Raw genomic sequence first — 26,264 nt, forward strand, 5'->3', positions numbered from 1 at the left:
TATATTATAGAACTTTTAACTTCTCTAACTATGATGCCGTCTTATCTCATTTTTTACGGAGAGATGACCGTCAAGTTTGAATGGATCGGACAGGAAATACACTTATTATGAAGTTCGTAACATAATAAATAAATGAACACTAAATTATACATAAAATCTTAAAATTAAAATATATTTGTTACTAGAAAGTAAAAATGGTAAATTTAACTTTGGATTATAATTTGTTGTCCATATATGTCGTTAAATAATCAGTATAAAGTGTTTTAATTCCTTTGTTGTATGGGCAAGTCATGAGCAATGGAATATTATTCTCATACCCAACTCGGTCAAAATTTGATGGATACTTGAAAAACTAATATCAATGGTCCGAAGAAAAATAAATTAGAGTATGAATATTGTTTATCAACACTATGAAAGAAACGAACTTCCTGACCTTTTTGTTTATTCTGCAACAGTCTTCAATCACAGCAACTACCATAGTGCTCCTTGGTTTTCAAGCCAAAGGCATGTGAATAAAGCACAAGGGATATAGGACTTATTAAATATGAGACAAGTTCAAAAGAAATCTGAACAGCAGAACCATAATCTGAGTGCTACATATTTTACAGTTCTTATTCTTAAACTATTGTCTCTTATTCTATAATTCTATAACAGATTTAGAGAGTAAGCAATGTAAATTACATGAGTGGAAAGGGTAACACGAAGGGTGACATATATATACACGCGAAGCTTTCCGCTACATGTATAATACATTTTACTTTATTTGAGTAAAAAAACTAGATCAACATATTACATATGTCTTTGTCCCAAACCTTTAAGAGCTGGATTTGGCTCGCTTCACTGGAGCTTGAAGGGACTTTAGATAAGCATCATCCCTTTTGTCAATTCCATCAAACAGATAGCTAAAGGGTGACATTTTTATATATCTCCCAGTTCCAGGAGCAACCTTCAGTTCATTATTTTCCCAGACAACTCTTCCTCCTGCAATAGTCACTTCAATTTTCCCCTGAAAAAAAAACACTTTTTAATATAGATATTACAAAATCCGGCTTCAATCATTGCACTATATATATGTTTAATGGAGCTGTAGGACACTGACAAGGAAAAAAGAACATGGCATGAACAGTTCAAGTAATGAGTAGTGATACTCAGCCCAGAGGTCGATGGACAGAGAAAGAACTTAATAGATATGGGAGAAAAATCCATATTAAACCAAAAGAAGGAGATTTGTGCTGTACTCTTGCAGTCACCAAGTAATTAATAAATTTCAATCCTTTGATGGATGATAATATAGTTAAACCAGTACCTTTCCTCTCCTTCCCTCAAAGACATTTGTGTCCAGTCTGGAATGGTGGGACTTGGCAGTTATCTCAAAGCTTGAATTTGGATTGAGGATGATAATATCTGCATCGGATCCTGGAAGAATAGCTCCTTTCCTTGGATAAATATTGAAGATTCTAGCACTAAAATTATTGCAGAAATAAATAAAAGAAGTTAGATTTTTGGCATCTTCACTAAATACTCTGAATTCTCCTTGTTGTATAAGAACTGGTGCTAAATTTTACTTTGATTAACAAAAAATATACCATTCAGTGCTTGTCAACCGGACATAGTCCATGACAGATATTTGACCAGATTCCTGTGAGATATTTAACAATAAATTATAGTTAGAATGTTAACTTCTCCTCTATTTCATCCCAATCTAAAAAGAAACGGAAGGCTACGCTGATAATTTATTATCTTACCACCATGGTATCCCATACCACATGCATCCTTTCTTCAATACCTACAAAAAATATCAATTTGCAAAGCACACCAGTAAGGAAATATCTCAATATCAACCGGAATGTTTTAGGCCAGAAATATCTAGGGTCATCCATCGTTTGGTTACCATTTACACCATTAGGGATTTTCCTGAAGTCATCAATTCCAAGAGCTTTTTGGGTGGAATTAAAGGCACAATGATCAGTTCCAACCAGCTGCAAAGTTGTAAAAAGGTACCTTTGGTTAAATAATTAGTCTAGGAAAAAGAATTAACCGACCTCAAGGTATTAGATAATACAGAGTTCTGAAACAGTGAAGAGTTCAGAGTGTACATTTCATGGTTGAGACTATCCTAATTACTTTCTCAAATTCAAACTTTTACTGGTTAGTGAACCTTAGCCTAAATCATAATGTGAAACCTGCAATATTCCTGTTGAAAGAGCAGCTTGAAGGGCCTTATCATGTCCTCGCTTTCTAATAGGGGGACTCATCACATACCTGAATCACAAGATCGAGTACAGCTTATGTTCTTAAAACTGAAGACAACAAAAGAATGCAACAAAAAACGAAGAAACAAGTACAGGCACTTACTTTGCAGCAGTCTTAAAGTCAGGATGCCAAAGCCAAGATTCATCAAGGACTAACCCAGAGGCAACAGGCTCTCCAATTACCCTTTGTCCTGCAGTATGAAAGCAGTTAGTGGAACAAAAATGTCATGGTGGAAACAAATTTAAACTACCAAAAAAGAAAGGTAAATCACTAAAATCAGTCATCAATAAAAATAAAAAAGTCACTGCTACGAATCCCACACTAAGAATGGAAAACTCAATGCGATACAATTGGGCTTGCAGTGAGAGTTGGTCAATGAGAAGGACTTCAATAACTTAGATTGAAATGTACCAAATAAGGGGTCTTTTTGTTTAAAAAAGCACAGGCAGACAAAAAAACAAAAAACTGCATTTTTTATGGAGGCGATGTTTTATTTATTTTTATCTAACTCTGTTTTTTTTTTCAAACACTTTTTTTAAGCATAAACTCTTGAAGAGGTGGCAATGTTATGAATCTTGCATAGAGTAGAATAGAAAGCTTAACGTGATGTTTAAGTTTTGAGGCACTCTCACGTAACGGATGTTGGACTCTCTTTATGTACTTAAGTAAAAATAGCTACAGTTGAAACACATGAATCAGACTAAAATAAAGGGATCCAGAATCCAAATCACCTTTTTAATATGTTGGTTTGGTGCACTCACATTCGGGAAGATAAGTAAAAATAAAATAAATGTGAAGAAGTTCATATAAACTTGAAAGTGAGGATAAAACATGATGTATGTATATATTTGATCCATCTTGATGACCACAAAAAAATTAGTTTTGGCCAAAAAGGATGCTTTAGTTCATCGTGAAGAGATGGAAAAAGAAAAACATACGGGGGCATGAAAAGAGAACAAGTCCATATGATACGATTTTAAAACACCATGAAGAGTAACAGTGTTCCACTTCTATTGGTCATCTGGTTGCTGGAGGCAACTACTTTCTAGCATGGCCTATCAGCTTCAAGTTTAAAATCTCATCTCACATGACAATAGTGTCTGTATAATGTCCGGTTGGGAAACTCTTTTCCTCCTTTCTCAGGATTCTCAGGATAGAATGATATGAGGGAAAGGATAAGATAAGCAACCCTTTCTTGGGAAGAGGATAAGTAATCCTCTAAATCAGAAAAGTGCAAAACAATGAACCAACAAAAAAAAGTATCAGTAAGCCAATCCTACAAATCAGAAACCTGAACAGTATCCCCCTAAAAAGGTAATATCAAAGACAGACATCGGAATCAAGTTTCAAACGTTCAATTAAATTTAAGCAATTATAGTCCCCTTAGTTTCTAGTTTCATAACAAAGCAAGTACAACATTAAGTGTAGCACCAAAGTGGAATTATAAACTGTTCTCAGGTTAACCTATTTACGGTTGCCGTAAATTCAAGTACAATTCTATTTTTTGCATTATTTTTAAATATAGTAGAACATTGTTGTTCAAAAAGTTGTGGTTTTTCTGCAAAAGGATTTTTTTGTTTGTGTGTTGTTAATTTTCTACTTTCTCTTGAATGAACCATGCACTGTGACTGGAACAGATTAATGGAAATTACGCATGACTTTACTAGGATTAAAATTAAGAACCTGATTTACGGGCCCGTGCAATTTCTTCCATTGCATCAATGCTCATTACATGAACCACATATAAAGGAGTGTTCACAAAATCAGCTAAGCGAATAGCTCGAGCAGTTGCCTCTCCTTCCAACTACATAGGTATATCAAAGTCAAATAGGAAAGGATATCAGAGACATATATTTAGACATTACAAGAATCACACTATACCTGGAAACATGTCAGTATTCAACCTGATACATATCTACTAGGCATGGTTAATAAAAATAGATGAAACTGAACAAAATAAATGCAGAACTAGGATGATACAAGCAAGCAAACTTTTAATAACCGAAGCTAAAAACAGTGAATATGGCTGAGGTACATGTGCTATGCCGGAAGCAGACCAAGATGAAAAAGGAAATTTCAGATACGAAGAGTAAAAATCGTGTTAGCATAGGCAATAGGTTGGTAAGATGACCAGGAAGATGAAAAGAAACCATAGCTGGCCAATATTGTCATTCTACCATGCTGTTATAAAAGAACAAATATGAGGATTTACCACTGCAGGCCTTGAAAGAGCATGCCCCTCAGGACCAGTTATTCCAAGTTCTATCATTTTTTTCTGCCCTTCGTACACAGCATCTCCATTTTCTGCATGAACCATAGCTAAGGCTCCAAGAGACTTGCACTTTTTAAATCCCTCCAAAAGAAGCTCATCATTGATCATAAGAGCTCCTTTGTACGCCAAGAAAAACTTAAAAGAGTTGATACCTATAATTACAAATCATAGATGCACTACGTGAAGTAAATTCTTCAACACTTAATCAAAAGGTTTTTGCCACCACATAATCAGGCAAAATATCAAAATGCAACGAGGAAATGAACTATGACCTTTCTCCTTGACCATGAGTTCCATTTCTCTTGACACAGTTTCATCCCATTTGGTAACAGCCATATGGAAACCATAATCCATGCAAGATTTCTTCGCCTTCTTTTCATAGGCTTCAAAACCAGCAGTTAAACTTCCTTTATGTGGTATAACAAAGTCAATGTGCATTGTTGTCCCACCAGCTAATGCTGCGGCCTGACCACTGAAGAAGTCATCAACAGTTACCGTATCCATAAACTCAAACTCTAGGTGGGTGTGAGGGTCAATTCCCCCTGCCAGTTAACAGAAAGATACATTCCTGGAATCTCAGGTATAAGATAACAACAACAACAATAATAGTAATAGTAGTAATAATAGTAACAATAGTAAAAGTGAAGGGCATGAGTAGGAATTCCACCAATTGGAAAGAGGGGAGGGAGTTTCTAACTTAATAGAGCTAACTACCATGCATTGAATTCCAACTTCCTAGGGTATGAGCACCATCCAATAGTGCATAAAGTGCCGAACTCAAGACCAAAATATTGTTTTACACAACACTTTAAAGTAGATGCAAGAAGACTAGCTAGACATATTGTACCTTCCCCGGAACTTATGTCTACAGACCCTTCATATCTATCATATTCATTCTAGCAGAAGCTGACTTCTTTACCTTAGTGTAGACACTAAATAACTAGGGGCGAATTATAGTGTGGGTTTTAGATCGAAAGTTTAAGGACCAACCGGGCATGACAAACTTGCCAGTGGCATCTATCACAGTCACCTCATCTCCAACCTGCCAGTGGAATCAATCACACATTGAAAAAACAGAAAATAATAGAAACACAAGGTGCTAGTAGAGGTTTAACACTTTACAAAAAAAAAGCAGAAACGTTAAATAGATTGAGAAAATATACCGTAATAGCGGGTTTGATGGCAACGATGATGCCATCTTCGATATAAACATCGGCAACCTGTTGGTGGTGAGCATTGACAACGGTACCTCCCTTGATCAAGATCTTCGATGACGGAGCTCCAGCTCCAGCATCACAAAACTGAATAGAGCAATCATTAAAAAACGAAAACGAAAATCTCGATCTGTTCAGTGCTATAGTAATAATGACACCCAAGTAGTAATTACGCAAATAATTGAATTTGTAAACGTTGAAAAATGTAGAACGAAAAGAGTGAAAGTCAACAGAGAAGAGAGACCTGGTTAGATTGTGAAATCGAAGAAGAAAGGGCGATGAAGAAGGTCAGAGTAAGATAAAGGAGACGAAGGAGTTGAGAAGTGAATCCCATGGCTATGGGGATTACTCTGTTGAATCAAATGCTTCTTCTTCATTCGTTGTACCTCATCTTCATTTGTATTTCAGAAAACGGCTGCGTCGCTGTCTCGGCCAACAACAACGTGGGTCACTGCTCAGTTGCCACGTCGACAAAATTCTTACGTTGTACTTTAAAATATGGAAAAAAAAAATTCAACAATTTTTTTTTTACAACCAGTAATGATTGATTCGTTTTATGTGTCAAAAAATTGTAAAAAAAATTATTAACTTATCAAAATTCATTATAAAAATTGATTAGAAAACAAAATACCCAAAATGATATTCAGTCATTTATATCATACTATATCTTTGGAGTTACACTTGAGAAAATGTTATGTACCAAAATATTCTTCTCATTAATCTACTAGGTTGATATTTAATAATTTAAAAAAATTGTAAAATTTACAAATTAAAAAAGAAATATATAAAAATTAGAAAAAAGAGTTTTTCTAGAAAATAATTTTTATTCCTACTAAACCAACCTTTCATCACAGAAATAAAAAAAATAAATAAATAAAGCAAATACAAAAATGACAAAAGTTACTTGCCTTTTCATGAACTGAAACAACAAAATATATGACTATGATTCAATGTTTCCACTTTTCATGGGTCATTTTTTTATTATGTTATTTTTAAAATTACTATTTACAGTTCTCCAATTAACCTGTACTAGAATAATTCCAAACCCTGACATTTTTTGGTATAACTGTAAGTTAATCTTTTATCATACAATTACAAATATCTTACTATTTTAACATAATCATGATGACTCATTGGAGAAACTGAATGCTTTTCATTTATAGAAAATAATAATGTTGTGATTTGCATAAATATGTAAGCAGTGGATGGAGAAGCATATTTATTTGTGCTACTTTTACTCTGATGACAGAGATTTTTGAAGGTTGATAATTTTAGCATAAGAAGATCTTGAAAGCCTCACCTTATATTTTGAAAAGTTGTTAAGTAGGAGGTAAGTTTTCCAGGTCCCTCCCTCGCTCGCCATGGAACAAAAGGTAGAGGTTTTTGTTTCTGCATTTTGCATGCAAAAGAAATGAAAGAATAACAAAGAAATATTGTTATGCAGAACACAACTGTGATGTCCGTGCCTCAATTTGGAGGGTGGGACCAAAATGAAGGAGCTTATGACTATTCAGTGGTGTTCAACCAAGCTCGAGCAACCAAAAAACGTCAAAAGACCAATATAACTGAAATTAAATCTCTAAATCTTGAGAATGAAGAATCCTTTTCGAGTAGCAGTAATTCTAGACATCATCATCATCATCATCATCATCGTCATTTTCATTTTCATCATTTTCATAGTCATGGTCAGCGTCATGAAGTCATGGTAAAACTATTTTCTTTCTTGAAATGTGGATTTTCAAATGCTACACTCGTTTTGGTGTTTATTTTTGTGATGAGATTGTTGATTTTTTGTGATGCAGGGGAAAAGGAATATGCTAGGCTGCATGAATTGTTGTATTAAGCCATGATGTGCGCTGAGAAGCATAATGTGCTGTTAAAGCACATGAAATTTATGAGTTGTAAAGTTTGTATGTACATGAGATGAGTTCAATATAGTGACATGAACAACGTTCTAAGTCTGCTATGTATTGTACAGTATCTTATTAAAGCAAAAGATAAACCTATAATGTTTTATTATATGTTCCTGTTTTACCATCTGATCCGTAAAATAATTTATGCTCTGTTTTAATTTGTAGACGTAAATTAAAAGGACTGATCACTTTTCAAAAATAAAGATGCGTAAATAAGATTTGTGTGAAGGGAAATGGGAATGGATTTTGTTTGAATGTTTAGAATGCTCTGTTTCTCTCTGTTTGAATGAGTTTCATGAATCTGTTTTGTCTTAGCTGTTACATATTTCTTAATCAATAATTATGAGTTAAAGAGGAAATTGATCTATCATGGTGCCAAAGAATTTGATGAATTAAACAATGATTTGTGAATGAAAGGGGAGATTATAGCTATCCAAAGCATTCAATGTTTATTATGAATTATTATTATTATTATTATTTTAGTTCGTAATTCGATTTATGAATTTTCAACATGTTTTTGATGATTCTGTTAAAAAAATATGTCAAAATTATATTCTAGATTTAGTTATTCGAAAGCCGAATTATAATAAAAACAGGCTATCTCTGAAGATAAAAGCTACATGGTATTATTTAAAAAAAAAATGTAGAAGTGTGCTATCTATGGGGTAAAAAAATAATTCAAAAATAGGTTGTATTTAAGAGAGTAAGAATATAAATTTTCCTTTCCCAAATAAAATTTAAATGAAATGTGTAGTTTTCGTGAAATATTAAATTTTGTTTTTTATTTTCCTTTATTAAATATTATGTCAGAAGCTACCTGTATTAAAAAAATACTTATATTTTCACAACCAACTTAATACACACTTCAACGTTTTAAGTATTCCACAGTTTTCGAAAACCATTTAAACCATTTTCGAAATCGTTGAAGGATATATTAAATCAAATTTTACATTATTATTATTATTATTATTATTATTTTTAGTTTTATTATTACTATTATAATTTTCATAATAATTATTAAAATAATAACATATACTAAATTATATTAAAATAAATTAAATATTTCTAAATTTTATAATAAAATTAATTTAAGAAATTTGTTAAATTAAAAAATATTATATTAAAATAAGTTAATTATTAATTAAAATTTAAATAAAAAAGTTTAAAAATATGTTAAACTTCAAGTTTAACATTTCTTTAAATTTTGTTTTTAAATTAAAATTAATAAATAACTAATTTATTTTATTATTTTAATATGATTTAATATTTTATAATATATTAATCACATTTTATATTATTATTATATTATTATTTTTAATATTAATTTAATAATTATTATACAATAAAATTTATTAAATTTTATCAAAATAAACTAAACGATCTAATATTATAAAAAATATATATATATAAGATTTTCCAGAAACCGAATTAGAAAAAAACTAGCTTTAAATATAGATAAAAAATTGTAAATTGATGTAATAAAGAATTATAGAATATTTTATACTAAAATTATATTCCTTTAAAAATTAAAAATCAAATAAGTCATATTAAAACCCATAGTAAATAATCGAAATAACCAGTGGACATATAGAAACTAAATGAAGAAAATATAACATATAGAAAGTGTGTAATATTAAATGTTTTGTTTACTATATCATAAAAAAAATCGTTTTCCTATTAAAAATAGGAGGGACTTTTGTAAAGTAAATGATATAGAATCTAGGAAAATGAATCTATGACAAGAAAGAGCTAAAGGAAACATGAACATTACTGTTAATGGTGAAGAGGGTTTGAAACTGGAACAAGACTCTCAGAATAGGAGAAGGGAACATAGAAAAACTCGTCTCTGCGAGATGGGAGTTTCTTGAATTGCTTGCTGAGAGGATTGAAGAGAGTCAAAACAGTTTTAACTGTTCTCAAATCATTCTCCGCTTCAGCCAACTCTTCCCGGCACACAATTTCATCTCCCCAAAGGCTTAAAGGATACACAAGCCTCGAAAATGGCCCCACACTGTACATCTTCACCCAACTCTCCCCATCATGATCATCACCATGAAAATCTTCCAACACCCACAAATCAAACGAACAAGAACCAGACTCAAAGGCCCCAACAATGTAGTTCCGAAACATGGCAAGTTTATCGTTGCAAACAGCAAGAATGTTGTTGTTGTAGGGATGATAGGGCGAATTTGGAATCGGAGGGCCGTTCACCAAAGTAAACAAATCCCTGCCGATGTCAAATGAAACCACAAATTCAGAATCTGGGTTAGAAGCAGAAGTTATGGTGTTTGCAAGCCAAAATATAGTTCCAGTGATGGCCACGGAACAAGAGACAATACACAAAGGTTGCAACTTTTCGGCGTCGATTTCCCTCCAGAGGCTGGAGGCTAACGAATAGACCTCGACCCGATCAACCCTAATGTTGTCGAGAACGACCACCTGGTCGTCCGGGGCGAAGACGCACATGGAGATTCGGATGATCTTGTAATCGTTGGCGAGGGGGTTGAACCCGAATCCGACGTAGTTGAAGGCCAAAAGGTTTGTGATGGGAACCTGTCTGATTTGACGGGTGGCCGGGTTGAGGATGGAGAGGCCGATGTTGTGGCGGAGGCAGAGGAGGCCGTTGCAGGAGGCGAGGATCTTGGCGGAGGGGGAAACGATGTGGGAGAGATGGGATTCGTCGATGAGGTCGTGGTGGGGTCCGATGAAGCAGGTGGAGAAGGGTTCAGGTCGCGGCTGTCGATGGATGCGTTGGAGGAGGAGAAGGGCGTTGTTGGCGGCGAAGTGCTCCAGGTGCTGTTTGGTGAAGAAAGGGCTTCTTTCTAAGATGTTTAACCACTCTTTTGAGACGCATTTGAATCTGATTAGGGATTTCACCGGAACCCTCTTCAGAATGTTTATCATAACATCGAATGGCAGAACCTCCTTCTCCATTTCAGATCTTTGCATTCAAAACAATTCTCTCGCCATTTCCATGCTTTCAATTCTCTTTCGTTTGCTGCACTTTCTGCAACATCTAACTTCACAACCCATTATATATACACCTAAAACCTAAAACAATATATATTTCTTATAAATAAAAAATACGCCCACATACTGCTTATTTAATAATGAATTATTATTTAGGATATGTTTCTTATTTTTTATAATATATTTTTGTTTTAGATTTTGAAATTTGGATTTGAATGAATTTGAGGAGAAAATTTTTTAAAGTGAAATTGTTTCTTTGAATTAAATGAAAAATTATGAAAAGAAAAATGAGATAAAAATTTATAAATGATATAATAAGTTTGATAAATTAAAATCATTTTATCTTTAAATATAAAAATAATTTAAAATAAAATGTAATTGGTATCAATAATGTCAAAATAAAATATGAGATATAATTAATGAAATTATACTCATCCATTTAATACAACATTAAAAATCATTGTTCACTGTGTCTGCAGGAATAAAACCACACACCATGCATAAAAAAAAGTGAAAAATCATTAAAGTTAAAATGGGAATTTCATGATGAGTTTGCAATTCTTTGCAAATCGTTTGATACTAACGAAAGACTCACCGTTCCATCCTTGACTCCACTAAACAACGTAAAACAAATATAGGCTAAAAGCAATACTATGAAATAGGAAATATACTTCCGTTTAATTAAGTAAAAAAAGAGTTAAAAGTTGTGAAATTTAATTGATTGTCATAAAGTTTTTTACTACTTTTATTTGTGATAATTATTACATTCTTTCTATTGAATTGAATATCGAAATAAGATAGACTTTTTTATAAAACAATTGAATATTGAAGATTTTGAAAATTTTGAATTAAAATGACATAAACTATGGGATCTTGAAGAAGGACTCGGATGATAGAAATATAAGGTTAAAACTACCATCAATAGAAATTACTAAAAGTTATTAGAAATTGAATAATTAAAAAACTTACACTGGACACATACTACGCTTCCTATCAATAAGAGTTTAAATTTATAATCATTCACTTAAAACATATTTAATAAAAAAATATGTTGATGAATAAAAATATTATTTTAATGGTACACTCAAGTTATTTGAAATTGAAGAAAAATTACTTCTAAGTTTCCTTTTAATAATATTCTTTTTATTCCTAAACTCTCCACTCTTCTTTTATTTGTGTTTTATACCAAATTGTTTGATTATGCTTTAATCACGTATATCTAAAATCCAACTTACTTCACATAAAAGACCTCCCTCCAAGGACCCCTTCTTTCACCTTCATAATTACCTATTCCTTTTTCTTTCAGAAATCGATATATAGATCCATCTTGAGTTTCAGTTATCCCATTGTGCCCATTTGGTACAAAAGTGAAATTATTCAGAACACACATGGATATGAGCATACATCAATGTTATTCATAGGCAATACAAAAAGTCACAGCATTTGAATCATTCATACAGAGTGTACAATATATAACAATATATAACTTCGCCATTCTAATTTTAATTTTCCCATACAAGTGCATCCAAACAAAGATAGCAACTACCCCCACATAGATATCACTAGTGATGGAAGCGAGTTCTGTTCATCATCGTGATGAATTCCTCTGGACTAACCTCTCGATCCTCTGCACGTTTTGAGGGAAAGAAAATACATCTCAAATTACAGAGACAAATGGTAAAGTAATAGAAAATTATGTCAAGTGACAAACTACGAGTAATTTTTCTCAGTAAATCTTGCATACAAGTTAGAGACCTCTCATCATCTTAATTAATTCCATTTTAATCTTTTTCGCAACAGTATTTTCTGTCTAATGTCTTTGAGCGCAGACAGCTGTCAATTAGAAGATCAAAGTAATGATAATACTATGCCATATGCACAGCATTATGTCAGCATAATCTAAAGCTCGTGAATCAATACAAATTCACAATATGACAAGTTTTCTTGTAAAATTAGAAAGTTGACCAGGATATGATCGGTATAACTTACTATCTTGGTCTGCTTCATCAACCATCTCCTGAATCTCTCTGTCAGTGAAATTTTGACCCAGCTCTTTGGCAATACGCTTGATGTCTGATGCAGATATCTTTCCCTGAAAAGACCACGATTAATTAGAATCAACATGTTAAAGTTATGTATAATACAGCAGTGCAGAGATTTACATTTTTATCATGATCAATAATATGGAAAGCTTTCATGAGCTCCTCCTTAGTATCCCGTTCTCCTATTTTGGCAGTCATCATGTACTCAAATTCATCATAATCAATCGCTCCACTTCCATCCTTATCTACATCTGCTATCATTTGATTAATTTGCTGAAATGACACGGCATGTTATCAATCAGATATGCAAACAGAACTCTAACAAACAGCATATCATCTGGAAATACCACTGCAACGCTAACTTCTGGATTTCATTACAACAGATCGACTCCCTTATACTCAATAAGAGAAAGAACAGATGGTTCCCATCCTCATGACAATCGGGTATTCTCAGAGGAAATAATGCAAAACTTGCAAAATTCAATTCAATCAGAAGAAAATCAAATGGTCACTGTATAATACCTCTTCAGTCATCTCAAATCCAAGAGCCCTGCCAAGATAACATGTCATTCGCAACATCACAGCCAAACAATAGGACAATAATTTTAAGACTATGAACAACAACAGTACCTCATGGCAACATTCAGCTCCTTGGCATCAATAGTACCTAAAAATCATCAAAATAATAGCATTGATAAAAATAAAAATAAAAAATTGGACCATAGTGTTATTTTGATGCCAAACTGAAGCGTAGATACAAAACCTGAGCCATCGGTATCAAATAACTCAAAGGCTTCCCTAATTTCCTGCTTCTTCTGCGTTGTCAAATTATGGCGTCCTCTTTGTTTATTGTTGTACCTCCTAGATTCCCCTCTGTATAATGAAGACTGATACGGGAATTGTACAAGTTAATGGTTCGTTCAACATAATTTTTTTAAAAATCATTTTTTGCTCCGAACCCTAGATTTGATACAAGAAACAAAACGAAGCTACTGACTTATGCTTATTATATATCTGAAAAGAAGAGAAAAAAAAATTGTAAAAGAATAGTAGAACTCATGATGAATGATCTACTGTATTGGTTTCAGTGAGTAAAGATGGGAGATCGTACCATGGTTGTCTGAGACAGGGCACCGAAACGACCAAAATTGAAACAATTTCGCAGAATCTCCCTTTCCCCGCTTTTTGATAATTTAACGACGTTTCTTCTGCACACAGTTAGAAAGACTGCACCCTCAAATTTCTTTCGGATCTTCCTTTTTCTTTTTTTTTCAATCAAATTAAATAGATCGGGCTTTTGGTGTTCCTCACTTATTTTTAGATACTACTTTATGCACTCCTATATTTTGTCCATACACCTCTCTAATACATTTTTTAAATATAATTAAATACACATCAAAAAATTGATCACACATTTTAGAAGTATTTTAAAAAATGTTTTTCAAAATTTTTAACTATAAATTTATAATTTACTACATCATATATGAACAGTTTTGTGTCTGCTCACAAGATTTGTTGATAGCCAAAGCAATTTATTCTGAAGGTGAATGACCCACACATTATGTAATTTGTATCTAGATGTATTTATTATAAAATAAGTTAATAATACAATTTAGTATAACTTTTAATCTAACACAAATTATCTTACGGTGTTTCAATTTCATCAGTTATGAAATTATAAACAGTTTCTCAATATAGAATCAAACATGTTATACATTACTTTAGATAGTGTTAAATAATTGATATTTCAACTTCATCTTGAATAATCCACATGAAATCAAACACATGCATTTGTGCTATTCTTTTTCAAGCGATACAAAATTATAAGCAATTGACTTTGCCACAAGTTGACACTTGATAGTCTTAAGTTGTGAGAAACTTCTGGAATCTTTCCATTATGTTGTGACTCGTATAGCTTGTAACACTGTCAACTTATTCACAACGATATACATCAGGAAGGAAAGAAGATAATTCGATAGCTTGTGTAAACATAGTGTCAAGTATACATCTCAAAAGTGTTCAAAAAAGGCTAAAGAAAACAATTCCACTGTAACAAAAATAGCAGAGGCCACCATAAGGAACCACTTATACTACACGATTCTTCCATTTCTTTTTCCTTTCTTAGCCTTCACTCTCCACTCTATTCAATTTTTGTCGGATCAATATTTCTTGCTTCGCATCTGTTTTACCGGTAGTAAGGATCTTGTAGAAACAAAGTCAAAAAGCTGTGAATAGAGGACATAACGCAACACGACAATATAACTTAGCCATGCACAAAATTACAGGCCATTTAAATGCATTCATTTGATCTAACACCCAAAATCTCTAATACCCCTTGATCTCTTCTGCAGATTGATCTTTATGACTTCGGCAAACTATATTACCATGTAAAAAGTTCTAAGAAAATTTCAATTTAAACTAAAGAACACTACTTATCCTATCACTTTATTAGGCTCGAGAATAAAAAGTATACGTATCAAATTTATCACATGTGGCTTTACTGTAATTTTGGTTTTTTGCAACTGAGCTCACCCACCCACCCAATGATCTCAATTGATCTACGTGACTAACCCCAATTTAATAAGAGAAGGCTTGGTTGTCATAGTGACATTAAATGCATGTAAGGCTGGCTAACTTATGCAAAGAATGACAGCAAGGATACATTCCTGATCAGGGTTGTCAGCAAAATTGGAATGCAAAGCATTCCCAATGCAATCCACGATAGCTGAGGTAGTCATGGATGATTCTATGCATAAAATAGCTGTTATGGCATCTAGTCGAGTCACCTCATTTCTGAACATCAGCCTTGCATGGGCTGTGACATTCAAAGAGTCAAAGCACAGAATAAGAGGAATACGTTCACCAGAGAAGTTTCATCGAGTACTAGTTATATACCTTGTGCTAGGCGTATCAAACTTTCCAACATGCGGACAGTTGTTCTAGCTACATTGCAAATTTGTAATCAAGGAAAGTGACAAATCTTTCAAGTATCATACTCACTTTACGTAACAATCGGTTTCTAGGTCAAACCTGCATTATGAGTTGCAGATTTCCTTTGAAGTTGATAATAGCTGGATATAACTATTTCAGCCTCTCTCGTTAGGACTGGTCTGAAATGTTCTTTCACATAGTGTATGTACCTGCAAGGTTCTTTTCACTATTCTAAGTAACCAAGAGTTTCTTACAAAGGCATCAATTTTACGAAGTTTGCAAATAAACAAGATCTATCCCATTTTGAAGCATATTCCAACAGGACAAAAGGAACTCAATGTAGATTAAATTTTACACAGAACTAGGATCACTGCATCCATTATAGACCAAGGCCACTCCAATACTCTATTATAGCGTGCAATTGGCTAATATGCCTAACACTATGAGCAATTTCAAAATGACAACATAATTAAATCATGAGCAATGGGTCCCAAGATTACAAGCAGATAAATTAAACTTAAATTCCAGATTCCTAATTTGCTGACAGCTTAAATGTACTCAAGAGATAAGAGTATAACACTGAAACAAGACAATGTTATTCATGGCCATTAGCCTCATATACCTACCTCTTGAGAGTAGCAAGTGGCCAGCTATTTATGAGATCTTCGTCATTAGTGGTGCTATCCGATTCTGCCTGGATGTAGTTTTCATACAAGTATTATAATCTAGTCATGGGAACCTCTATGCATTGCACAGGGACAAAGATTACCTCGGAAAGAATATGAGATGAAACCACTGCATCCCAATCAGGATTCTTTGTATCCAATAGAACAAGGACAATATCGAACCTGCTTAATAAAGGACCGGAGAGTGTTGTGTTGACAGACAGAGCTACCTTGTGTTAAGTCAGACAAGTATTGAAACTGAAGCAATAGCAAACTTCTTTAGACATAAGCTAGAAGCAAGAGGAAAGGACTCTTGATTGCACATCAAGAGTAATAAGGACTGTAGTTTAAAATTAATCTTAAATAGTATTAAACCAATATATGTTAACTTAAGTGATACGTTGATCAGGATCATACTGTCCCTTGGGATTTGTGGCACCAAATACAGTTGTTCTAGTGCTGAGTGTTGTTACAAGACCAGCCTGAATAAAGCAAGAGAGTAAATCAGTAACCACATTCTTTTACCACAGATCTGCTAGCAGCCAGTTTACTTGTGTTGTAGAGAAAGCTGAATTTCATTCAAATTTTACGTAATGTACTCAAACATTCTACCTTGGCAACACTTATTGTCTGCTGCTCCATGGCTTCATGTATTGTTGCTCTATCATGCTCCCTCATGCTGCCAAAATATTATTTAGTTACATACCCAATCCCAGGGTGCTAAATGAAAATACACACTCTGCAGAACTCCCGTTAAATTAGAACTTTAAAGTTTCACGAAAGCATCTAGCGAACTTGCCTCACTCAGCTTAAGGGTGTAGAAGCTTTCAGGTATTGGAAAAATATAATCAATTGAATGACCTAGTTAAGGTCTTCCAAGTTTCAAATAGAAGAAATTTAGTAGCTTAGTGCAGTTAAAAGTAAAAGCTTTGTCCCCATCAAAACAAAGTATGATCTCTTTTTACAGACTACAAGTTTTGTTGCGTCATAGAAAAATGAGAAAGAAAACTTGGATAGGCAAAGGAACTTCTGAAATGAAGGCATCTTTGTGCATAGCAATAGACACAAACATCAAATTTTGAATATAGCATTCAAAAACCAAAAGAAAATGTTTTATAATTCTTACCCACACAAGTTGCCTGATTAAATATCCAATTTAAACCTACAGATATGAATATCCAGCTCTTTATTTCAATTTTCAGCTCCAAAATTGAGATAATAATTGACCATATACAGCATTTGGTAAAGGACTGAATCTCCAGAAGAAATTTCAGATCCAAAGCAATTTCAAAAGAGCTTACCTATCAAATTCATCTATGCAACACAATCCTCCATCTGCCAAAACAAGAGCTCCAGCTTCCAACATCCATTCTCCTAAAGATTCCACAGTGCAGGCTTGCAATTATTATAACCATCCACGAGTTGTGTAGATCCATGCATGCCAATTGTTTATTCAATTAAATGATTATGTATAATTGAATTAAAGTACCATTGAAATGCTAGATTGTGACTATAACAATCATCGTCATTAGTGTTGAACATAATACACGATGAGAATAAAGTTATAATATTGAATAAAAAGACATTTGCATAAACAGTCCTTCACTGACAAGTTTCAACAACAAAAATCAATTATTAAAAAACCAAGACAACCTAACAATTCTTTCATGTTGAGGTTCAACAACAATAATAAAAAGAATCTAGGACTTCAAGGGTAACTAGAACATGGTTTTAAAATAGCTTTAACAGCAAGTGGCAAATTCAAAAGTAGAAATAAACAGGTGCAACAAAGTATGAACGAGACTAAAAGAATCTGTTGCCATTAAAATTTCAGCTTAAAAAACATACCTCCATCCTTCACTGCAGTAACAGTCAATCCAGCACTTGTGCTTCCCAATCCAGTAGTAATAACAGAGCGGTTACTCAATTTTGCAGCAAATTTCAGAAACTGAGATTTTCCGGTGCCTGTAACCAAGACAGTGTGTGGTATGTGAGGGAAAGTTAGGATGATAAGAACATTTTTTTTCTTTATCTAAATTTGATGATAAGAACTGACAGAAAAGTCCACAGTTCCACAAATAGTAACAGCAATTAAACGCTTACCGGGATCACCAACCAGGAGTAAGTGGGACTCCCCTCGTATCCTAGTTCCAGAAGCATCGACATGTTGCACACCTCCAATAAGAGTTAATGCAACTGATTTCAGAAGCAAAAGACATGAGAAGTTTGCAAAGAGATGCGAGAGTGATTCACGTAAAAGAAGAATTTCAGTTACAAGAGACAGATAATTTATCAAAGGAAAAAATAATTCTCAGTTTGAGAAGAACAAATCCTCTAGTTCTTACCCATACTAACAAAGCAAAGAGCTATAAAATTTATCTTGTTGCATGTCAAGACATGAATTTGAATTCAAAATATATCGAATGCCTCCACCACATTGCGATTCTGTTGCCCCTTTAAAGTCATGTCATGGACTAAGTTCCTCAAACTCTTTTTGAAGTCCTGTACTTCCTTATACAACCTATATAAGGTTCCTCTTTCGAATGGAATTCAAAGAGACCACTACTTCATCTTTAGGCTTTCCGTTTCCAAGATCAATTGAAAGTTTGGTTCTATTTGAACTATTCATTTCAGGGTTCAATTTAGTTTTAATTTAAAATTTACATAAACTTCAAACTTTCCAATATGAACCAAGGTATTTATTTCAAGTAACTGTGACAAGGAAACTCATCATATATAGAATCCTATATTCCTTAATACAACTAGAAAACATTTCAAATAAAACTCTCAAAAGAAAAGGTAAGTCCAGGATGAAAGCTTCTAAGTTGCAAGTACAGAACCTATATTGAAATGCAACAAATTTTAAGATGAATGTGTAAATAATCATAAGACTCAACCTAGGGTGAATGCGTTTACCAGCCAACTTGACAGTGAAAAGGCCAAATACTTGCGGGCAAATTCCTCGCAGGATAGCATTCCTCCCTGGATCAATTTGAAAAGACTTTAGAGTTTTCATCTCACACAATATGCATATATTATAGCATCCCAGAAAATATGTACAAGCATTAACCAAATTTGCATGTGAAGAGTCTGGTCGATTTAAAAATAAAAGGTAGTGATGAATAATGCTGCACTGTGTAGTCAAATTTCTTATAGACAATATAAAATCACAAATATTAGTAGAAAACAAAAGGTTCAAAAAATATGAATTTAACTGATACAAGCAATACATGAAATGTGTATCAAAATACCACCTTTTAGAGGTGAATCTTTGAAGTGAGCCCAAAACTGCTTGAATTTCATAACAAAATCGTCAGAAACATCAATTACTGACTTCAGTTCATTGACTCTCCTGACAACAAACAGAAAATAAAAATTCAAAATAAACTTGATTAGATTCTCTCTTTCCTTCCATTGGATCCTAGTAGATGTCTACAATTTAAAGCGTAAGTTCAATTCCTGAAAGCACTTAATCTGTGCTTTGTGTTTAAGTATATTAAAATATATATCGTGTGACAGAAGAATCATAATGTTTTCTTTCATGCAAAATACTAAAACTATAAGAGAACCGTAAAAATGATATCAATGCACAGAAAAAATTTAAAACACCGTATTGCAAACAAATCTTGTAGAGTTATTCAAGAAGACAAAGGAACAGATTTTCCAAAATAAATGAGTAAAAATGATGATATCCCGCCATTCCTATTTAGCTATGCCATAGTCAGGAAGAAAAATGCAGGTTGGAACATATTCATAAGGCAAGAGTGCTATTACCTCTAAGACTGCTTATATAATATAAAGACTGGATAAACTAGCATATCCTAGTGCTAGATGGCTCTTCGCTATGTGAAGGTATCGAGAGGATAATTGGGTGCAGCCTTACCTTTGCGTGTGAAAAGTGGATGCTTCTGGATTTGAACCCATGACCAACCGATCACCAAAGTGACACTTTACCTTTGAGCCAGGGCTCACCCTACTGACTATTTGTGCTACAAAATTTGTATTTATATATATACACACACATAATTTATTTTAAAGAATCTTTATTAGCTCCATTGATACTTGGCATTTCACATTAAATTTATGTTGTAAGGCATTTCAGATAAGTTGCCAATTAAATTGGATTTAGAATTAGGAAAAAAAGAACACTGAGCAGAAGTTCTCAATGAAACTTGCTTTCTCCTGTTAAGAACTCATTCTAGTGAAAAGTGGCCAAATGGATCCAAGAGCATCAGTGCTTTAATGATCAATTTGACAATGTTGAAAGACTGGCCTGGCTTACTTCAACACAGCACTTTAGGAGGTACTTCAAATCCACTTTAACTCGGTCTAAAATGTAATTTAATATGAAAAATGAGGTTATCGAGGACCAATTTATAGACCATGTGATTGAGGGGACTTCAAGTTCAATACCATGCCAGGAACTCATTGGGCCCGAAAACTTAATATATTAGCTGAGGGGACTTCAAGTTCAATACCATGCCAGGAACTCATTGGACCCGAAATCTTAATATATTAGCTGGAGGTGCATGAAGAGTTTTGTATTAACATCCTCGGATTTGGGGAGTGATAGCAATGGAAAGTAGTTCAAATCATCATAAGAAGTAAATAGAATGCTGGAAAGAATAACACCTACTTAAACGTAAGATTCATATCTAGGCATTGCATAGTTAAAGAACTGACAATTCAATAAGTTGAAAAGAGAATATTTGGAAGACCGTTGTCAGAATAGGGAAACAGGAAAAGTTTCGATGTGCTTAAATAAACATATTTATCAACTGATAAACTTTTATGACCGATGTCAAACACGAGGAATGCTTTATATTTTTACTAATTTTAAGGTAAACATGGTGAGAACTTCTTTTGCACCTTACATTGTTGGCAATTAATACAGGATCAAGGTCACAACGCACATCCTTCAACTCTGGAGCCCATTTGGCTGTTAAGACACCAGAGACGATCACATCATCTGCAAGCAAATAAGAATCAAATCCACCATAATCAAACTTCAAATATTCCATTTATGAATTCATTATACGCCCCATCATTCCCTTGGCAATATAAATGCTATAATGGTCGGTACTAGAGGTGTAAATAAACCAAACTATTTGTTATTCGGACCAGACCTGTTAATTACTCGTTCAAGCTCATTTGCTATGTTAAATAAACAAATCCAAATTTTCAATTACGCTTTATTATATGAGCTGAGTCCAAGCTTTAAAAGCTTAACATCAATTGTAGTTTTCGTTTTATTGAGATGTTAGTACACTTGTTTCAAAGTTCAGGTTCTACTAGCTAATATTGAATTACATTTGTGCAAAATGTAGCTTCTTTTTTAATTAGTAATTTTTCTGGGAAAAAAAGTTTATGTATATTTCTTATTAGTAGATTAGTCATAAAACGAATTGGATGCTATATTGATAAAGTTGACAGATAATTTAAGAAAAGTTTCATAAAAACAAAATTAATCAAGTTATAAACGTGCTAAAGAAGTCAGACTCAAGTTTAATATTTTTTTAACAAGCCAAACTCGAGCTTTTAATTAAGCTCAACTGAATAAATGAGTCAATCTTGAGCCACTAATCTTTTCACAAGCCAAATTCAAGCTTAAAGAGCTCAGCTCGTTTAAATCCCAAGCCAAGACAAAGGAGTGTGATGCTGCATGCTTGAGATAATTCCAAAAACCCTTAATTCAGATTGCAGCCTGCAAATTGCCTAACAATCTTTTCATGGTTACAGTATGATATTGTTCAATAGAGACAATTAATTTTATCTACATGAAAGGTTACTATGAGTATTTCTTGATTTAATTTGTTTTGGATGTTATACACTATAGTGCAGGGTAAGGACTAACAAAGGCATTTTATTTCTTCCATCAACAACATTAAAAAAGGATAGGCTCTTCCAATTACTCAAAGAGAGAGCTGAAATTGTATATTATTTTCTGTTTATTTACAGAAATAGGCACAAGTATATAAGCGCATGAATAAATAATTGCTAACCTAAGGATTTAGGCTACAAATCTGTCCTATTAGTCGTATGCCCCTAAAAATATGTGGGAAGACCAATCCAAATTACAACGAATAAGAAAGTATTCTATGCATAACTACATGGTACAACGCACATAATCTAATTTTAATAGAAATGCCTGCTTTTAATTTTCTGATAGTTACCAGAAATAATTTGTCAATATTCTCTTCCAATACCCCAGCTTTAGCATATTCAGACCATCAAATTGTCAAGAAAATAATGCAATAAAAATAACGTTTTCTACTGAAAAGCCCATATCTAAAACAAATGACCCAATACTGCATGGCATTGAAATAAATATACACATAACAAGATTCCTGATTATTTCAGAAACAGTCTTAAGATGTAACAAGGGATACAAATAGAGGAAAGAAAAAGTAGGCACAAAATTAATAGTTCCACGGACAAAACAGAGAAATGCATCATTATCGATGAGGATTATTAAGAGTGACCACTCAACATTCAAAATCTAAATCCAATACAGAATGCACTCTGATTCTTACAGTCATTAAGAATCAGTAAGCATAAACTGTAATTCATGTCAGGTCAAGCCAAGCTAAAATGACGTGGAAGCCATTTACAACACAAATAAGACTTTCTCACATCTTAACAACTTATCTCAAGTAAGGCCAATATGACAAAATAGAAATTATAACAGATTTGTACAAAGAAATCCAAAGATGCATCATTCATAATTTTTTGAAAGGAAAAACCATAGTTCAAGGACTATATTCCTTACATCAAATACTAGTGAATGAGAAATAGAGCTACCACACATTATACTGAAACCTGCTCATAATTTCCAGCGGTAATAACCCCTAGATCAATTCATATGTTAAAATTCAATGTGTATGGGATACAATAGTTATCAAAACTTGAAGTGAATACCTCCAGCTTTAACAACATCAACGAGGTCATCCTTTAAGATGACAAGAATTGAACGAGGAATTGCCCCAACACCTAGCACCTGTGTACTTTCTTGAATTTTTATCTCCTGATAATCATGGCATACTATAGTGTTCTCTACATACTGAAATTTCGTGCCGGAACAAGGCTTGGAATTCTGATGTTATAAACACAAAATAACAAACATAAACAACGGGAAAAGATAGTCTGCCAATTTCAAAGTATACTAATATCATATTTACATAAAAACAAACACATAAATTGAAAGGATAAGAGTTCAAAAATCAAATTTAAGCTTTCAGGAAATTTCTAGAATTGAGAAAGTTGACATAGTCCTCAACTTGTTGCAAGAAAATTCATATGACACAAGCAAATTCTAATCTGGCACTTTGCTTATCTTATATTTTAATATATGATAGCATATCTTATTATGTATTAATTTTTGGGTTATGAAATGGGAACAAATATCCAAGTATTGTAAGGAAAATGTAGAACTCAGATGCAGAACATACCTGAATTGGGCAAATTGAAGGTAATGATATCGAGTTTCGAGCTTCCACCAAAGGATGTACTGGGAAGCTGCATACTTACTTAGTTAACTGATGTGGGAAAGATATTGAGAGGTGTATGGGAATAAAACAGATATCTTTACCAAGTTGTGAATGTGCATAATTTTTTTGGTGCACAATGGCGACAATGAGATTTGAGCTTAACATCATGCAAGCTACCCAAACCATCGCCCACTAGGTCAACCATAATCAATCCGTGAATGTACACAGGTGACTTCATGCTAATGTGCACACACATAGCATGAGAAATTAGTTACAGCCTTTAGGGCAACAATAATAAGTGTGCAGCTAAATTAGTTACTGGTATTAGAGCTAATGTTTAGTTGTTCATAACATCCAGTTTTTTCCTCATTCTAGCGTACACACCATATACTCATTAAGCTAGCTATAATGACATAGTTGAATAACTGATTCAATGATTTTTAAGAGATTGTTTGACTTCTTGACAGACACTTACCAAGGCTTCTCCTGTCCTGGTAGGAGTTTAACAATCGATTCATAGAGTTTTGAGAAATAAAAGCAAACTTATGGCAATTTGTGACACAAAAGAAAAACAGGAAACCGCTGGCTCCTATGCATACTGATAATACTCTTGGAAAACTCGAAAAGCTCCCCACCAACATGAGAATGGCCTGGAGTGATACACAGCCAAATTGGGAAGCAAGGGTTTCCACCCAGACACTAATAACGTACAATGACATACAGAGAGCTAAGGTTGTGAAACAGGGTGAGTGCATTGGAATTGAGTATGTAGCATAAATTGTTAAGAAAAAATAGTGCAGTAAAGCCTATATTAGAACATCGCAATTGTTAATATTACTAGTACAGATGATATTCCAAACATTCTGACAAAGAGGAATTATCCATGATGTCCTAGCCAGACAAATTATGAAGAATGACAAAAAAATGAAGTAGGAGACACCTGTTTTTGCATTTGTGACACATGTACGTCCTCTCCCCTTCGTGCATCTTGATTGCTCCAGACCTAATCACTATCCCTTTGAGAGTGAGAAGAATTCCATGGTGCTGCACGCGAACACGTCCAATGCTTGGAAAAGTTTCTGATTCAGCCAAACAAAATAAACTCACACACGAATCAATCAACATTTGAACTCAGGATTCATAAGGGGTATTGAAACAAACAACTAGAGAGCAAAAGCAGACCAGGGAATTCAAGGGGTGAGCCACAGGTGTTAATACGAACATGAATGGATTTTTTTTCCACCCCTTTCTTACCATCCGCCAATACGGTTTGCTAACACAACCCACAACATAAAAAGAAGTCAAAATTCCACCTTTACTCTTCCAAATCAAAATAAACAAACACAAGAGAGAACTACGTACCTGGGCCGAAATGGCAGCCGCGTCGAATACTCGCAAATAGGTATTGGGTTGGAACAAGAGGAGACAAGCAACGCGCAATTCCTCTTCGAACAGTTCAGCAAAACTGAATAAGAAAAAGAGGACTGGTTAATCTTGCAGTGAGAAAACAAATGAAAAGGTATAAAATGCATAACAATAATCGTAATACTCGACGAAAAGAGGGAAGTGAAGGTCGGAATCGGGAGAAGAAAGAATGGACTGGAACTGGTCGGAATGGTTGCGTTCGAGAAAGGAGACTATTAACTGGAAGTCATCTGGATGAGCGATGTAATTCCCCGTTAACCATGCTCCTCTGCTCTGCACACTCTCACACCTTTCGGAGGGAAAACAACCAGCACTCCAAGTTTCAATGTTTCCCATTTTCCTTACGTGACACGCCAAACTCTCTGTCTTCATGCTATTTAAACTATGAATATCTAAAATTTTTCCAAGTATTTTCATATATTATTAATTCCTTTAAATATTAAAACAAAAAACCAAGTACACTTTAATTCTAATATTGTTATTTTATTACTTCAGTGTTCTATTATTTTTATTCGTCGAATATCTTTTTTTCTTTTTATTTTTATATCTAAGACGTTGACGGGAGAACAGAGAGAATAAAAAGTTACTGAAACTAAGGTTGTTTGGTAAAGAAAAAGCAAAAACAAATTTACCACTTTTTTTCTGGGATAAATTATTATATTTTTGTGATAATTGATTGTTTTACTTCTTATAACTTTTTACTTTGTGTATAGATAGATATGTCTTTTACTTGTATGTAGGAAAAATCTTATTATTTGAGACTTGAAGGTTGTGTAGTGACAGGTAATATTTGACCTATTTAAGAAAGTTTTACTGATTATAAACTTTGGGATAATTAAGATTTAAGTTATCTTAAAATAAATTTTGTCCCTTAAAGATTTTTTAGTTATGTAATAATAGGTGAGATTTTAATTTATCTTAAAATATGTCTTATCATTTAGACTTGGAGTTGAGTAGTGATAAACTGGACTTCAACTTACCTTAAAATAAGAATTGTTGTTCGAAGACTTTGAGTTGTGTTCTAATGGCTAAGATGTTGACCTAATTTAAAATAAGTCATACATCTTATACTTAAAAATATGTAGTGATGAT

At 33.4% G+C, this 26,264-nt stretch overlaps 4 protein-coding genes across 7 annotated transcripts; all 4 read right to left on the reverse strand.

Moving 5' to 3' along the window:
• Window positions 1-425: 425 nt before the first annotated feature.
• LOC106776157 (dihydropyrimidinase) lies at window positions 426-6,131 on the reverse strand. Its single transcript, XM_014663509.2, has 13 exons — window positions 5,984-6,131; window positions 5,689-5,826; window positions 5,516-5,567; window positions 4,798-5,067; window positions 4,466-4,677; window positions 3,937-4,057; window positions 2,356-2,443; window positions 2,184-2,262; window positions 1,892-1,979; window positions 1,746-1,786; window positions 1,587-1,639; window positions 1,307-1,463; window positions 426-1,006 (listed from the first exon to the last, which is right to left on the reverse strand). The coding sequence occupies exons 1-13, from the start codon at window positions 6,071-6,073 to the stop codon at window positions 815-817; spliced, it is 1,581 nt and encodes a 526-aa protein (XP_014518995.1). The 5' UTR covers window positions 6,074-6,131; the 3' UTR covers window positions 426-814.
• A 3,271-nt stretch (window positions 6,132-9,402) lies between these two features.
• On the reverse strand, window positions 9,403-10,677 carry LOC106775368 (putative F-box protein At1g32420). The gene has a single exon (XM_014662485.2). The coding sequence runs from the start codon at window positions 10,599-10,601 to the stop codon at window positions 9,426-9,428; it is 1,176 nt and encodes a 391-aa protein (XP_014517971.1). The 5' UTR covers window positions 10,602-10,677; the 3' UTR covers window positions 9,403-9,425.
• Window positions 10,678-11,995: 1,318 nt separating this feature from the next.
• On the reverse strand, window positions 11,996-13,953 carry LOC106775248 (probable calcium-binding protein CML20). The gene is made up of 7 exons (XM_014662343.2): window positions 13,776-13,953; window positions 13,428-13,551; window positions 13,295-13,331; window positions 13,187-13,214; window positions 12,785-12,937; window positions 12,612-12,714; window positions 11,996-12,249 (listed from the first exon to the last, which is right to left on the reverse strand). Exons 1-7 carry the CDS (start codon window positions 13,776-13,778, stop codon window positions 12,185-12,187), a joined length of 513 nt encoding a protein of 170 aa, XP_014517829.1. The 5' UTR covers window positions 13,779-13,953; the 3' UTR covers window positions 11,996-12,184.
• A 574-nt stretch (window positions 13,954-14,527) lies between these two features.
• On the reverse strand, window positions 14,528-25,521 carry LOC106776259 (probable DNA helicase MCM9). Of its 4 annotated transcripts, none has more exons than XM_022786847.1 (20): window positions 25,297-25,521; window positions 25,110-25,212; window positions 24,930-25,020; window positions 24,688-24,826; window positions 23,709-23,775; window positions 23,179-23,353; window positions 21,130-21,199; window positions 19,515-19,612; window positions 19,177-19,242; window positions 18,364-18,456; window positions 18,109-18,225; window positions 17,562-17,634; window positions 16,873-16,939; window positions 16,661-16,742; window positions 16,365-16,486; window positions 16,222-16,289; window positions 15,695-15,804; window positions 15,560-15,607; window positions 15,327-15,479; window positions 14,528-14,844 (listed from the first exon to the last, which is right to left on the reverse strand). In XM_022786847.1, exons 1-20 carry the CDS (start codon window positions 25,506-25,508, stop codon window positions 14,786-14,788), a joined length of 2,013 nt encoding a protein of 670 aa, XP_022642568.1. In that variant the 5' UTR covers window positions 25,509-25,521; the 3' UTR covers window positions 14,528-14,785. The 4 variants fall into 4 exon arrangements, 3 of the variants coding, with proteins under 3 accessions (XP_022642568.1, XP_022642567.1, XP_014519137.1); XM_022786846.1 differs by having other exon boundaries at window positions 18,364-18,435; window positions 21,130-21,229; XM_014663651.2 differs by having other exon boundaries at window positions 21,130-21,229.
• Window positions 25,522-26,264: the final 743 nt, after the last annotated feature.

The sequence above is a fragment of the Vigna radiata genome, chromosome 10 (assembly GCF_000741045.1).
Source record: "Vigna radiata var. radiata cultivar VC1973A chromosome 10, Vradiata_ver6, whole genome shotgun sequence".
In the NCBI taxonomy this organism is placed as follows: domain Eukaryota; kingdom Viridiplantae; phylum Streptophyta; class Magnoliopsida; order Fabales; family Fabaceae; genus Vigna; species Vigna radiata.

Bases quoted from the DNA above. Each gene is read 5' to 3' on its own strand.
- LOC106775368 (XM_014662485.2), bottom strand. From the start codon at position 10,601: ATGCAAAGATCTGAAATGGAGAAGGAGGTTCTGCCATTCGATGTTATG.
- LOC106776157 (XM_014663509.2), bottom strand. From the start codon at position 6,073: ATGGGATTCACTTCTCAACTCCTTCGTCTCCTTTATCTTACTCTGACC. The intron at 4,678-4,797 runs GTCATAGTTCAT...TTGTAATTATAG, and splicing joins ACTCATGGTCAAGGAGAAAG to GTATCAACTCTTTTAAGTTT. The intron at 4,058-4,465 runs GTAAATCCTCAT...ATACCTATGTAG, and splicing joins CTCTTTCAAGGCCTGCAGTG to TTGGAAGGAGAGGCAACTGC.
- LOC106776259 (XM_014663651.2), bottom strand. From the start codon at position 25,508: ATGGGAAACATTGAAACTTGGAGTGCTGGTTGTTTTCCCTCCGAAAGG. The intron at 23,776-24,687 runs GTGTCTCCTACT...GTAAGTATGCAG, and splicing joins TGTCACAAATGCAAAAACAG to CTTCCCAGTACATCCTTTGG. The intron at 14,845-15,326 runs GTATCCTTGCTG...CCGGTAAAACAG, and splicing joins TGACAACCCTGATCAGGAAT to ATGCGAAGCAAGAAATATTG.
- LOC106775248 (XM_014662343.2), bottom strand. The intron at 13,332-13,427 runs GTTTTGTATCTA...GATGATTTTTAG, and splicing joins ATTTGATACCGATGGCTCAG to GTACTATTGATGCCAAGGAG. The intron at 12,250-12,611 runs GTAAGTTATACC...CAAAACGTGCAG, and splicing joins TGATGAAGCAGACCAAGATA to AGGATCGAGAGGTTAGTCCA.